General features: G+C 43.8%; 1 protein-coding gene across 2 annotated transcripts in view; it reads right to left on the reverse strand.

Annotated features, from left to right (window-relative positions):
* Positions 1–2,048: 2,048 nt before the first annotated feature.
* Positions 2,049–15,672, reverse strand: part of LOC134202572 (zinc finger protein OZF-like) — a 35,381-nt gene continuing 21,757 nt past the window's right edge. For both annotated transcript variants that reach the window (XM_062677585.1, XM_062677594.1), the window contains exon 3: positions 2,049–2,266. In XM_062677585.1, coding sequence (XP_062533569.1) covers positions 2,231–2,266 — 36 coding nt within the window. In that variant the 3' untranslated portion in view covers positions 2,049–2,230. The remainder of the gene's footprint in view (positions 2,267–15,672) is intronic.

Raw genomic sequence — 15,672 nt, forward strand, 5'->3', positions numbered from 1 at the left:
CTACCAATGGCGGATCGAATATCTCTGAATCGTCTACCGTCTTGTAGCCGCCCAATTTGAAGAAACGGCCTTTAATCCTCAGCTTGCACATCCTTGCGTTGATTGGCTGCCACCATAACACACGATGGCGCATATTACCCAGCACTATGAAGCCCATTCTCAGCTCGTTGGTGGTGCCACAGTTTTGGTAGAAGGTAGCCGCTCGATGCCCGCTTTTCCACACTGTCCTGTTTTGTCTTGTCCAGCAAATCTTCTGCAGCGCCACTACGTCGAAGTTGCGGGGATGTAATTCATCGTAGATTATCCTGTCGCAACCTGCGAAACCTAGCGACTTGCAGTTCCATGTTCCTAGCTTCCAATCGTGATCCTGTATTCGTCGCCTTGATCGTTGCCGATTGTATCGAGTCGTATGATCTTTTTTGTCATTTGTAATTATTGGTTTACCGGGCGGCTTATTGGTCCTGCGCAAAGCTCCTGTCTCGTCGAAGGGCCGTTGTGTCAGATCTGTTTAGTGTCTCATCTAACACCCGGATTTGGGATTGTGCGCTTTGAGCGGCACACGGTTGCTTTGGTGGGGCCTACTTGCGGATACATAGCTTTTTGTAGAAATCTAACAGGATACACTGTCAAACCCCACAACATCCTAGGCAAGCCCCACAACTCGCAGCTTGCCTGGGGAGGGATCGTCAAGCCCTTGGACATAGTCCCTGCTGCCCGGGTCCCTCTTATCATACCATTTGTTTAAAGAATGCTTAAGAGTATTCAATAAGGGCTTGGAAATGAAAAATAATATTAATTGCCTTCAATGCCTGTTCTTAACAACATTTGCTAATGAAAATAAAGCTCATCAAGAAAGATATAACACTAATTTTCAAATATACGTCCTTAGATCTAGCGTTTTATTTATTAAATTTTTACATAAAACTAAATCCGCGCAAAAACCTAAAATCGTTATGTAAATCCGCGCCAAATCCGCGAAAATCGCGAAATCTGCGTAGTAGTAGCAATCCTGCACTTTATAGTCGCGTGTAGCGTTCAGTATTTAATTCTGCTAGAACTTCAAATTACTGAATTTCAATGTTTCTCCATACTTTTTCCATATAAAACTTCCAATAAGTTTAGTACCGCCCAAACGTTGACCAATTTCGCTGAAATTTTGTCCATAGCATCAGGGCGTCAAATAGAATAGAATATGAGGGGAGCCCATTAAAAAAAATAAAAGTTTTTTGAGCCACCTTATTATGCCCACTCCAGTTTGTTTCTACATATTTTGATAAGTTCTTGTACAGAATTGTTAGAAAATCTATCAAACGCGGGTTGAGTGTAAAAATGACTTTCTGCGGAATAAGGACCTCACAGGGATTTTTATGAATGCATATCACGAAACAGATAAATGGAGACGCGTGGTATTTCAACTTCCCATTACTAAAAGCGCAACATTGCACTTTATTTACCCTTGCATCCTCATAATAAATCATAACAAAAAAATTAATGTATTGAATGCATCTTAAAATCCTCATAAAATTCGCAACCCCAAAATACCTTTTGAATATACTACACGAACATGATCCGAGTTCCATGTTCGTAGAAGATCACCCGTCTTACGAGCGTTTTGTACATGATGCATTTGGTGCGGGCACGAATGTTTCTTGACCGAAGTATCTTCTGGAGCCCGTAGTAGGCCCGACAGCTGCTTCGAAAAACAGATGGTGCCTAATTTTTCTGATCTGGACCCATATAGCTATTAGCTAGTGTAGTGCCGGTTGGTGCTACCTATGGGCGGATCGGTCAAGATTGTGTAAGCCACTGTCTGTAGGATGTTTCGGATCATAGTGCAAAACAGCAGAGACTTTTCATTACATTTCAGCTAATATAGCATTTTTTAATAGATCGTTCAATCAATGTGTGTGTATGTCCGATTTATGTATCATATATGTTCTGCTTTCATTTCAATAAATACGACATTAAAGCGATATAATATCAAGCTGACGGATCCTCGAATCCAAATAAATTACAACGCGGCACGTGGAAACCAACGGACTACTTTCCCAGAAAAGAAAAACAAATTTCCTCTATCATAGAATTCGTAATACTGACAATAAATAAAAGAACTTCACTAATTACGCATGCATACATATGCACTAATCAACTAACCACTAATTTAACGAGTGCGCGTCCGTGTGTGTGTGTGACGAATATGACAAAAACAATTAATCCACACATGGTACTTTTATATCGATGGATGCGCTAGTAGAGGCGTGGAAAACTGGAAGAGGGGGAAGAGTACGGGTGGATTATTAATTTCACTAAATGTGTTCTACTTAACTTTGATTTCCAGTTGCTTCAATCTTCACCATCGATAGGTTGAAAAATTTTCATCAGATTTCGTACTCGTTCATTAGTTTTTATTTTATTTTGTGTATGTGTGTGTGCTTGTTTTCATATTGTGATACTTGCTGTTGGAGTTGATTAACTTTAATTTTCATCCTAATCGCTAATGCTTTTCAGGTACACCGGTAGCCATCGAACGTAGCGCGATTTATGTCATACGGTTTTCTTTATACGCTATAACTGAATTGAAAAGTTGTGGTAGTGTTTGTGTATGTGTAGATAACCCACCACACTTATTCGAGGGGCAATTATTAGGTTTGTATATTTTCATGACTTGTGTGCAATTGATTTGGGTTGTTTGAGTACGTAAATGTTGTCTATATTATACTAATAGCCACTATTTTTTTTACTTTCTCATTTAGTATTACAATAGTCTGTGTATAATTGGATAGAACATCGATTCACTTAATTATGCAGGGAAGATTTTTAGATAGATATATTGCCATCCGTAACGACTTTGCTTAAGATATTAGTATCGGACAAACCAATAGGAGTTATGGAATATGACACAATAAATAGACTTGAACCACCACTTGAAATTTTTCCCAAACTGGAATAAATAATAGATGTCTGTCGATGTATGTAGCTTCAAGATTATAAATCTAGTAATTTAAATATGACCTTTAAAATAACTTTTAAATTTTTTAACCCCCATCTGTCACGCTTTGTTATACGCTTGATACATGTACTGTCGCAAAATCTTGAACCATTCTCCCACAAACTTTTAAAAATTGATTTTTTTCTGTTTTCAACCCGCCGTTGCCAGCATCCAGGCGCTATCGTATATGCGCAAATAGCCAGCATGAGTTAACAGCCAGAAATTTGTATGGCGAAAGACATCTAAAGCAGGTTTCCTCAAAATTAGGAACTTTTCATGAAAAACTATTTGGTACCGGTTATGTAGGACGGTGTCCGCTACTCCACCTACCAAATATTTGTTCGATAAAGGTGCTTAATTTTGAGAAATCAAACCTTAGATGCCTTTCGCCATACTGATTTCAGAAAGTTAACTCCTAGTGTGCCGCTGTAACCACGCTCAAAGCAGGCGATTCATTTCTTCAAGACTGTTCTCCAAAAAAGATATTTTAGTAATAAAGTAATAAAGATTGTCGCTTCGGTTCCCTTTGTTCTGCTGTCCGAAACATGTGTGGTACATACCTGTCAAATCGTATGGATTTTCCTTCTTTGACATTTAGCTCCCCTATCCTTGCCAGCAAAAGATGTTCCGGACAGCGACGACAGCGACAATCTTTATCTAGTAGGGTAAAACGACCTATTATGGAGGGGTTAAGCACCGTGTCAAAATAAAATTGATTACAAAAATTCTTCAAAAATTACCTGTTGGTCGATTTCCATATTGTAGTAGTTGAATATGATGCTCGTTAACTATAGTTTCGTAAATATTACGTGAATTCTGTTGAACTTATGTTGTTTTGTTTTTATCACAATAAAAACAAACTACCGCAATAATAGGACGCAGTTGCCTATCGTTGCGATATTTTTTGAAGGTCAGTCCTATTGTTGCGGTATTGCATGTAATTCTTGTGGAGAGCGATACCGCAACAATAGGACCTTAGCACTACCGCAATAATAGGCTCAAGGGATTCAAATTTTTAACGAAAAATGTTGATTTTTCATCATTTTGAACGGAATTTTGTGAAACAAAAGCTGTTCTAGTCATTAATTCGAAGAGTTTTAGCGTACCCACAATTGTTTTCAATGGTGTTATATCCAAAATGGACTACTTTAACACTACCGCAACATTAGGGCATACCACAACGATAGGACGTTTTTTTTTAATCTTGCGTTTATTTGGAAGGCTCATTTGCCATTTGGCGTTACGGAGCCGTATTTTTTTTGTACAACTCATTTTACAATTTTGGCAAATCTTTTTATAACTAGAGTTAGTTTGGGTAACCGACGTACTGGATAACTCAAGGTTAGAGATTTTACAAATACACAATAGGAAAAGGAGGGGGTTTAGGGTACTAAAATTATTGATTGCGATGTTGTTGATTTGTTTTGATGATGGACTTTGGCATTGATCTGTAATTGAAGACAAAAAGAAAAGACGGGAAACAACGAAAAGGAGAGGACATTTTTAAGGTGAAATGCAACAGACAAGGGAAACACAAATAATCAAATTCTAACATCAATCTCTTTCAAAAACTGATAGATAAGGTTCATATACTCTAAATCAAGGCCCGCCAACACTTCCCTAACGGGTTTTATCTGTTTTCCTTGGACCCGAAGAGTTTCAGTCAACTCAGACCTAGTTCCACGATGCTCGACGCACCCCCACACGACGTGCTCAATATCCTGATAGTCGCCGCAGACACAGAGATTGCTTTCCGTAAGCCCTATCCGAAACGTATGTGTATTCAGCAAGTAGTGATTAGACATTAGGCGACACATGGTTCGAATGAAATCACGTCCCACGTTCAATCCTTTGAACCATGGTCTCTTCGATACCTGCGAGAGAATAGAATGCAGCCATCTACCCATATCTCCATTTTTCCATTTTCGCTGCCAACTGATCAAAGTCTCGTGACGAACTATTGCAAAAAAATAATCAAAGGCGATTTGTCGCTCGTAAATATCACCTTCCATAGCGCCCACCTTAGCCAGGGAGTCCGCTTTCTCATTGCCCGGAATTGAGCAATGAGAAGTGACCCAAGCCATGATGATGATGTAGGAGCGTTTTGATTAAGCAATCAATGCTTTCCGTATTCCCCTTAGGAGATACGCTGAGTACTTAGACTGTCGGTGAAGATGAAGAAGTGCTCGACAGGAAGTGTTGCAATACACTCCAATGCGTAGTATATAGCTGCTAATTCAGCAATGTATATTGAACATGGCTTCTTTAATTTAAAGGAGGCGCTATGAAAATTGTTGTATACACCGAAACCAGTGCAATCCTCGAATTTTGATCCATCCGTGAAAAAAATCTGTCCGCGTTGACATGCCCATACTTGTTTGCAAATATTCTAGGTATCACCATCGCACGATGGGAATCAGATATTCCATGAATCTCCTGTTTCATGGTTGAATCAAAAACTACAGTGGAACCGTGAGTATCGAAAAAGTTATCACGATCGGTACCAGTAGTACACATTCATAAAACGAGTTTGAGGATTATGTTCAAGCAGCTTCTCGAAATTCTTAATAACTAATGGGTTAAGTACCTCACAACGAATGAGGAAACGGAGCGATAATTCCGCGAAACGATCGGCCAAAGGAAGTACTCCCGCAAGTACTTCTAGACTCATCGTATGAGTCGAGTTCATACAACCCAGCGCGATGCGGAGACAGCGATACTGAATCCGTTCAATTTTCAACATGTGTGTTTTCGCCGCGGACTGAAAACAAAAGCTACCATATTCCAAGACTGACAGAATAGTTGTTCGATACAACCTAAGCAAATCTTCCGGGTGGGCTCCCCACCATGTACCGGTTATTGTTCGCATGAAGTTAATTCGCTTCTGGCATTTTTGTGTCAGATACACAATGTGCTTACCAAAGGTGCATTTAGAATCGAACCAGACCCCTAGATATTTAGAAGACATGCTATGAGTGATTATCTTACCCATTAGAGTAAGCGGGAACTTCGCCGGCTTATGCTTTTTTGAAAAGACAACCATCTCAGTTTTCTCCGGAGAGAATTCGATACCCAGCTTTAAGGCCCAAGTAGACAAATTGTCAAGAGTATCTTGTAATGGTCCTTGCAGATCAACTGCGATTGAACCGGTAACGGATACAACACAGTCATCTGCAAGCTGTCTTAACGTGCAATTTTCCATTAGGCATTTGTCAATGTCTCTGACATAGAAATTATAAAGAAGGGGGCTCAAACATGAGCCCTGGGGGAGACCCATGTAGCTAATTCGTGAAGTTGTCAAGTCACGATGAGAAAAATTCATACGCTTCTCTGACAACAAATTGTACAAATAGTTGTTAAAAATTGGCGAAAATCCACTCGCGTGGAGTTTGTCGGACAAAACATCGACGCAAACTGAATCAAAAGCTCCCTTAATGTCCAAAAATACTGAGCCCATTTGCTCTTTTTGAGAGAAGGTAAGTTGAATTTCTGAAGTAAGCAACGCAAGACAGTCGTTCGTTCCTTTGCCTCTACGGAAACCAAACTGTGTATCTGACAACAAACCATTTGACTCAACCCATTCGTCGAGCCGACGGAGAAGCATCTTCTCCAAAAGATTCCGAAGACACAATAGCATCGCGATTGGACGATACGAGTTACAATCGGAATCGGGGTTTCCAGCCTTTTGAATGGCTATGACTCGCACCTCCCCAATCATCCGAAACAATATTTATTTCCAAGAACTGATTGAATAGGTTCAATAAGTGCCTCTTCGCGACGTCTGGGAGGTTTTTCAGCAAATTGAACCTGATTCTATCCATCCCCGGAGCAGAATTGTTACATGAAAGAAGAGCGAGTGAGAAGTCAACCATCGAAAACGGCCGATCCATGTCACCATTGCTGTCAGCTGAGGTGACTCGAAGCATTCGCTTCACTGGAACGGAATCTGGACAGACTTTCTTAGCGAAATCGAATATCCACCGTGGTGAACTTTCACGATCTTCGTTCACCGACGACGCGTTATGCATTCTTCTCCCGACGGAAAGTCTCGCGCGACAAACCCTCCACGAAGTGCCTCCAGTAACCGCTTTTCTTCGCCTTGGCCAGTTTCTTGAACTGGTCCTCAAGGCCGATATATCGCTTATGAAGTACGACCGAACCATGTTTTCGAAAATACTTAAACGCAGCGGATTTCTCGCGATAGAGTTTTGTACATTCGTCATCCCACCACGGACTGGATGGCTTCCTACGGACCGAAACTCCTGACACCGGCCGGCGTTGTGCCTGGAGAGCGCTGTTAAGAATCAATTCGGATATAAACTGGTATTTTTCCCGCGGTGGAAGTACGTCTACCGACTGTTCACCGTCAACAATTGCCTCAGCATATTTGCCCCAGTCAATGTGCTTCGTGAGGTCATATGCGATATCGACCGGAGGAGGCTGGTATGTTCCATTAGAGATTGATATTTCGATTGGCAAATGATCACTACCATGGGGATCTTGAACTACCCTCCACGTGCAGTCCAGCGATAGTGAGCTCGAACATATTGAAAGATCTAATCGGCAATCTTTTGCTGGAGGAGCCACTCGTGTAACTTCTCCAGTGTTAAGAATGGTCATGTTGAAGTTGTCGCAGAGGTCGTATATCAGGGATGAACGGTTGTCGTCCTGCAGTTCCTCCAACCTTTTTCGTGGGAGTTAAAATCTCCCAAGAGCAACCGTGGCTCAGACATAACCGAGAAGATGTGTGGGAGATGTCTGCGAGATATCGCAGTTCCCGGAGGAAGATATATCGAGGCGATACTGAGGTCTTTTCCTCGGATAGTCACCTGACATGCGACGGCTTCGGTGCCTGACATCGGTGCAAGATCGACTCTATAGAAGGAGTGCTGTTTTCTGATCCCTAACAGCACCCCGCCATGTCTGTCTGCACGATCTCGGCGAATGATGTTAAAATCTGGAAAATGGAGGTTCACATCGGGTGTTAGCCATGTTTCACACAAAGCGAAAACATCGCATTCTAATTTGTTAATTAAAAATTTGAAAATATCTAATTTGTGAAGAATGCTTCGACAGTTCCACTGTAGAACCGAAATCGTATTAACCTTGTTGACCGAATTAGCCATCGAAGGATACGATTGTTTCAAGGAGGGGCATTTTGGAAGCCAGTTGCTTCATAAGAGGTGTCAAAAGAGGGAGAACTGAATTGACCATGTTTTTCACATAGTCAGAAGCGTTGAAGATGTTAAGGATGAAATCCACGATGCCAGCGAACGTAAACATTGGAGCACTCTGAGGTTCCTCGCGATGCTCACCAGCTGACGGAAAAATCGAAAAAATGGGAACATCAGGGATTTTAGATGTCCCTGGAAGGGGCGGAAAGTCCTGTTCTTCCTGGAGAAAGACTCTAGGAGCTGAACGTTTGGGAACATTCCCACCTGCCTTCGATTTTGCCATGTTGGCTTGGGGAACACTGCGATGCAGTTTTCGAAGTTTTTTCGAGGGTCTCTGGCTCTGCTTTCCTCGTTTCCTCGATGATCCTTTGAAAACAAAGGACACCCTTCGCCAACTTCAGAGTCAGAAAGTTGATCGTCAACAGGTAGAGTTGAATAGATGTTATCTGCTTCAACAGTTGAAGCGGCCTTTTCAGCATTTCAGCGTAGCTTCGCCGAGAACGCTGTTGTAAAGACCGCTTTTGGTATTCTCGCCGCTGTATGTACGTGGGGCAAGCGATGAGAGCGTGGGAGGGCCTTCGTTGCAATAAACGCATTTCGGCGCTGTCTTGCATGCGCCCTCTACATGTTTCTCCCCGCACGATGCACAGCGAGGTTTATTGCAGCAGTACTGAGCGGTGTGACCCAGCTGCTTGCAATTATCGCAGTTCATCACCCTCGGCACATACAGCCGAACAGGCAATCGAAGTTTGCCAATCACCACAAAGTCAGGCAATGCAGAGCCGGAAAAGGTCACGCAAAAGGAGTCAGAAGGCAAGTAAGCCTTTTTCTCTCCCTCCTGTGACACCGATTGCATTTGCCGGCAATCCAGTATCGGAACAGGGGGAAGAGAACGGTTTTTGAATTGGCCGGAGCCAAGAAGAATATCTTCGGTGGTCATACTCCCTTCGGTGACCACCCCCGCGATCTCAATCGCCTGACTCGGCAAATACACTCTGTACTCAAGCGTAAACAGCTGACAGGAAACAATCTCGTTAGCCTGCTTTCGGTCACCAACTGTGACCCTCAACTTATTGGAACCGACCATGTCGATGGTGGTCACTGACGAGAAGCGCTTCTCAAGATCCTTGCCGATCTGATTAACGTTCAATCGTTTTCCTTTGGGTCGAAAGAAAACAAAGTATGGCCCTTCAGAGTCGGGTGGGTAGGCCTTGAGGCGGGGGGTTGCAGAGGTGTTAAACGTGTTGCTGGTTTCCATTCTGGTTTGGTTTGGAACACCAGAACGCAACGAAAGATTATCCGACTGGGTATACGACACACCCCCGCCGCCTTCGCCTTCGTGCATTGCGGAAAATAATCCGCTGCAGCGAGGCACACACACAAAATTTCAAATGAACCTTATCACTACTAGAGAGAAAAACTAATACTAACTAAACTAATAAAAACAACAGGGAGGGGAATGAGAGAAACTAAACTAACTACAATCAAACTATAATAAAATTACCTACTAAGACTGGAAAGAGGGGAAACGCAACAAGGGAATAATGTTAATACTCAACTTTCTATCGCTGCGTCGTCAGCTGCACAATACCACAGTACGCACCGGTTCAAAGCACGTGGCACGAACCGGACCAGGACTCGAGGCGTATGTGTTGGTTTTCTCACCAACCGCATACAGCGAACGTAAGGCCTGGGCAGCGCTAGCGGTGATGATCGGCTTCTGCTGCTTTCTGCTCGTTCTGGATTGGGCAATTGGCGCGGGGGCAGCGGTGAAATTCAGCTCGTTCGACTGACGCACACGTGACTTTTTTTTCAAGGAAACACGGGAAAACCTGTTTTACGGGTACTTAGTAGCGTCGCTAGTAAGCCCCGCTTCCAAGTCCAGCTAAAGGTCCAAACTTTCACCAGAAAAAACGACCTGACTCGAGGAAAAAAACCTGAATAGGACCCACAGGTACAAGACCGACGTCTGTCTCGCACGGTAGCTCGACAAAGAATGATAGGACGTTTTACCCTAACTAAAGTATCTTTTGTTCTCCACGTCGTGTGTGTGGAAGGAACATTGAACACTTACGATATCGATCAGCAGATGTCACTAGTGTATATGCAATACTAATACTTCTTCTTCTTCTTCTTATTGGCATTACATCCCCACACTGGGACAGAGCCGCCTCGCAGCTTAGTGTTCATTAAGCACTTCCACAGTTATTAACTGCGAGGTTTCTAAGCCAAGTTACCATTTTTGCATTCGTATATCATGAGGCTAACACGATGATACTTTTATGCCCAGAGAAGTCGAGACAATTTCCAATCCGAAAATTGCCTAGACCGGCACCGGGAATCGAACCCAGCCACCCTCAGCATGGTCTTGCTTTGTAGCCGCGCGTCTTACCGCTCGGCTAAGGAGGGCCTAATACTACATTGATACAATATACTACATTGATACAAACACGCAGCAACACCACCTGTCGCCTGATAATGGAAATATTGCAATTATACTATCAGGTGTAGTGGAAGGGCCTCAAGTGGAATTTTTGCTAGAATGCAACTGACGACCTCCTGGAAAATTTGTCAAAATAGTTCGATCCAAAGATCTAAATCAATAGGACGAGACCAGTTGAATTCTAGCTAAAATTCCGCTTGAGGCCCTTTCAAATCATTTCAACAACACTAGTACCCCTGCTAGTACAAATTACGATATTGAAGCACAGAGAACAGACATGGATGCTCGAACAAAATTTCGTTCGAAACGTGTGTAAAGATTTAAATCACACCTCAGCGCCGCCAACGCAGGCTGTCCGACATAAAAATTCAATCTCACTAAGCGATAGCGTTAGTATACACTGCATAAATAATGTAGTGCTGCCATCTAGGAGCGAGCCTAGGAGCAATTCGGATTGAACACTAGCGCTAAAAAGCAAAATACGACAATTTTCAACCATATTCATCAGCACACTAGCACCGCGCCACGGAGGCATAACGACATACTTTAAAATTACCAGTACAAACTTTTACACAACCACGCGAATGAAGATGAACGTCTGTTCTCTGTGATTGAACTATCAGACGGGAGGTGGCGATGCTGCGTATTTATATCAATGTGGTTTTGCATATACAGCAGTGACAACTGTTGTTGAATGGTGTAAGTTATTAATGTTACTTTTGTACATTCTAGGTGGAGAGCAGCAGGAACTACGTCCAAGGGCTTGACGACCCTTCCCCAGCTGTCTGGGAGTCAGGGAGTACTGCCTAGGACGTGGTGGGGTTTAGCAGTGGGCTCTGCTAAATCCCTCCCGAAAAAACCACAAGTGTCCGTAAGCAGACTCTATCAAAGCGACTGTGGGCCGCTTCAAAAGCACAAGCCCAGGGAGTGCCATCGGCACATCAGGGTTGATCCCAGTAAGATCCTGATTATGGTATACTGGTTGCATGATATTGGACTTTGTCTCTGGATATTGGAATATTGTGAAAGCGAGGGCTGGTAGTCTGGTTATTTTATTCTCTTGGTAAGGGTGGCACCGACCTGAAACGGCGAATGGGCTAATGGTCAGGCTGTCTTCCGTCCAATAAAACCGTTGCGGGCCTTGTAACACGCGGTACAATCTTGCCGCTCAGTTACCAGCTGAGTGGGAGTAGGCTCAGATGCTCTTTCCTGACTAGCGCTGATCTGGCTCTGAATGCGAAAGTGTCAACCCTCGCATGGCCTCCCTGCATGCCACAAGGTATGTATAGATATATAAGGTAATATAGATAACCACACCAGCAGGATTCGACAGCAGCCGCAAGGGGGACCCAATAGTCATGAAATCTGTAAAAAATACTAAAACGAAGAACGAAGAAGGAGTGGCAAGAAAATCCTTTCGCCAGACACAGTGGCCTTGAGAGGTCTCTCCAAAGATCGCCGGGGGAAGGTGATGGAGGAACCCGTGGAGGGTCTGAGGAGGTGCCGGTTGAAGTGAAGATGGACGGCCTCATCCTGACCCGCGTCATCAATTCGGTGATGGCGAACCACGAGGAACGCGGTGGCCAGACGATGGAAGTGATCACGGATGTATCGGACGTGATCATGTCGTTCCTGGACAACCGCTTTAATTACAGCAAGGACCTTAAACTTGCTGTAGAGGCACTATGTGCCCTAGTAGTGGAGGCCAAGTCCAAGTGGAGGACCCTTCTAAAGGCCTGCAAGAGTGCGGAGCGCGAAATTCGCAAACTCGTGAAGGAGCGGAAACTGGCGGAACACCAGACGGAGAAGGAAAAAGAGGAGGCTGAATCGACTCCGAAGCTCAGTAAGGTTACGCAGGAGGCGAACCTGATAATAGCTACCGAGAAGTCTGCAGCTCCTAAGCGGGAGAGCTGGGAGAAGGTTGAGCGGAAGGCTGGCCCTCCCAAGCCGGAGAAACCAGTGCCTCTACCAACGAGAACCACTGAAGGTCGCCGGGAAGAAGACCTACCCTAGAGGAAGGTCGTGAACCCCAAGAAGGCGAGGAGGAAACGTCAGCAGGCCGCAAAGAGTGCGGCAGGTGGAACGGTGCGCACCACTGCTAAGAAAGAGGTAGAGACCAGGAGACGACGGGTGCGCCTTCCAATGGCAGTGGTAAGCGTAAAGACAGAGGCGAGGCGATTATCGTCAAAAATGACGATAAAAGCAAAACCGAAGTCTTGAAGGCCATGAGAGTTAATGATAAACTCTCTGGCCTAGGAGGGGATGTCAACTGCATCCGAATAACGCGGAAAGGCGAGATGATTCTCGTCTTGAAGCGGGATGCTGCTCAGAAAAGTTCTGAGTACAAAAAGTTGACGGAGGAGGTCCTGGGTGATGGCGTTCTAGTAAGAGCCTTATGCCCAGTTTCGAACATCCAGTGCAAGGGCCTGGATGAAGTAACCAAGGCCAGAGACCTGGTCGACGCATTGAGAGATCAGTGCAATGTCGAGATTCAGGAATCTGCGGTTCGGTTACGTAAAAGCTACGCGGGAATGCAAGTTGCCTCATTCCAAGTACCTCAGGCTGAGGCCAAAAATGCAATGGATAAGGCTAAGCTGAAAGTGGGTTGGTCGGTATGTCCGCTAAGTATAAGCCAACCGCTTCAGACCTGCTTCAGGTGTCTTGGCAACGATCATAAATCGTATCACTGTAAAGGACCTGATCGCAGTAAGCTATGCCGTAGGTGTAGAGCTGCAGGCAGTGGTGGAAATTTGTGAACCTTACTCACAAAACGAGAAGTAGGCAATGCAAAATACTCGCGAACATTTGTTTTGCCTTTTTCTTGGCTGCCTACTACTCGCAGAGAAAACAAAAAAACGAACCCCGAAAAATGTTCGTGAAGCTTCGCGCGTCATTCGGGTTAATTTGCAAAAAGTCATAAAACAACCTCAGGACATGTTTCTAACGAATGTTCGAGCAAGAACACAATTGTTTATTGTTATTGTGTTTATGTCAAGTCAAATTTATCTATTGTTTTCGAAATAATGACAAATTCTCGCGACTGCCCTGCTTTTTGTCTTTGCTCTGCCCGTACTCGCGAACAAAGCAAGCGCCAGAAAATGCAGGCACTAGCTTCGCGCGAGTGTAGCATTTTTGGTAGGCCCAATTACACTCTTTTTTTAACCCGTGAAGCGAGTGTTTCCACCACTGGCTGCAGGCCACCAAGCTCGCACCTGTCAGGCTGCACCAAGGTGTCTGATCTGTCCCCGGCTACAGACAACAGACACCTTACCGGTGTTCAGGCCTGTCCGGCCTCTAGAAGGATTCAGACACGCAGGTAACACAGCTAAATCTGAACCACTGCGAGGCGGCTCAACTGCTGCTACAACAGTCGGTTACCGAGTGTAAAGCTGATGTAGCCTTGCTGTCCGATCCATACCGCATCCCTGCTGGAAACGGCAGTTGGATTGCGGATAAGTCTCAGATGGTGGCCATCTGGACTTGCGGGCGATACCCCATCCAGGAGATATTATCATCACCTGATGATGAGGATTTCGTCATAGCAAAGGTAAACGATGTTTACTTTTGTAGCTGCTACTGTCCTCCCAGGTGGAGTATAGTGCAGTTAGGATAGTGGACAGCGAAACTAACTGGCTTAAAACCAATTAGTTGTAGCAGGCGACTTCAATGCGTGGGCAGTGGACTGGGGATCCCGATCCACAAACGCTAGAGGTGATGCCCTGCTAGAGTCGCTAGCGGTATTGAACGTAGTCCTGCTGAACGAAGACCAAGTGCCAACGTTCAGGGGACCGATACCGCCGTCGCAATCACAAGGCGGATCGGCAAAACCGGTCTAGGATGGCGCACCTCACAGTTCAACCCAGAACTCTTGGAGAAATCACTACGATGGGAGAGACGAACAACGCGATTAAGTGGCGATGAGTTAATCGATGTACTAACTCGTGCATGAGATGTGACGATGCCTAGGAGGACCAAACCTCCTGGAAATTGGCAACCTGCGTACTGGTGAACAGACACAATTGCAGACCTTCGTAGAACCTGTCTTCGAGCTAAGAGAAGGTTGCGACCTGGGAGGGAGATCCAGATACTACACACGAAATAACAATAAAATTACACGTCATGACGCAAGAAAATTATCGACGGGCAAAATATATCAAAGCAAGCGTCACACGGACTGACCAATTTTTGTTTTGCGTGTCATCGATGTTTTCGTTGATTTCATTGAAGCCGGTGCGTGACTTTCTCGAGTTTTATATAACGTTCCGAGTGCGGGAATTTGAAATATGAAGTGTCTCGTGAAACTCTCTCTCCTGGAGTATTGAATTAAGAAGTGTCCGGAACATAGTTGTTTTTCGCTTCCCTATGGAGGGAATCACAAAATGCGGCGAATTATATTCAGTATAAATAAAATACGAATCTATTGTCAGCATCTATCTCGTCCAACTCAACAACCAAAACTCATTCAAAGTCATTTATATAAAATTTAATAATTTTGTCGATATTTCTTCACACTAATTTATTCCTAATCTTCTATATAATAAAAATGAGTTGAGATTTCCTTCCTGACGATTTAACTCGCGAACGGGTTGACCGATTTGCAAGATTTTTTCCCGAATCGATTCGTCCTGGGAACCACAATGTTTGTATATACAAAAGTGAGTGAATTTAACCCTTTCCTTCCCATGGTAGCTGTAGAGCTCCATCAAATTTTGCACCTTCCTACATTCATCGAATTATTTCAACTACAAAAAGCAGTATTTGGCACAACTTTATGGTTTCATTAGACTGCAAATATAATCAATTTTGAGTAAAAATAGTGAAACTATTGAAAACAATCAAGTAACTATTGACTTACAATCAAAAACTTTTTTTTTCGTTTTCCACTAATTTTAGTTATGCCAAATATCTTTTGTTCTAGCATTTTTTCCATACATTATTCCTTCCTATTGAAATCTTTGAAAAAAGTCGTGGGAAAGAGAGGGTTAACGGGGAAAAGGAAAAATATTTGAAATACAATTTTGGGTCAGCTGTTGAGGAAAACAATACAATCGCACGGAAATTGAGTG

Source organism: Armigeres subalbatus, chromosome 1 (genome assembly GCF_024139115.2).
Source record: "Armigeres subalbatus isolate Guangzhou_Male chromosome 1, GZ_Asu_2, whole genome shotgun sequence".
Classification (NCBI taxonomy): domain Eukaryota; kingdom Metazoa; phylum Arthropoda; class Insecta; order Diptera; family Culicidae; genus Armigeres; species Armigeres subalbatus.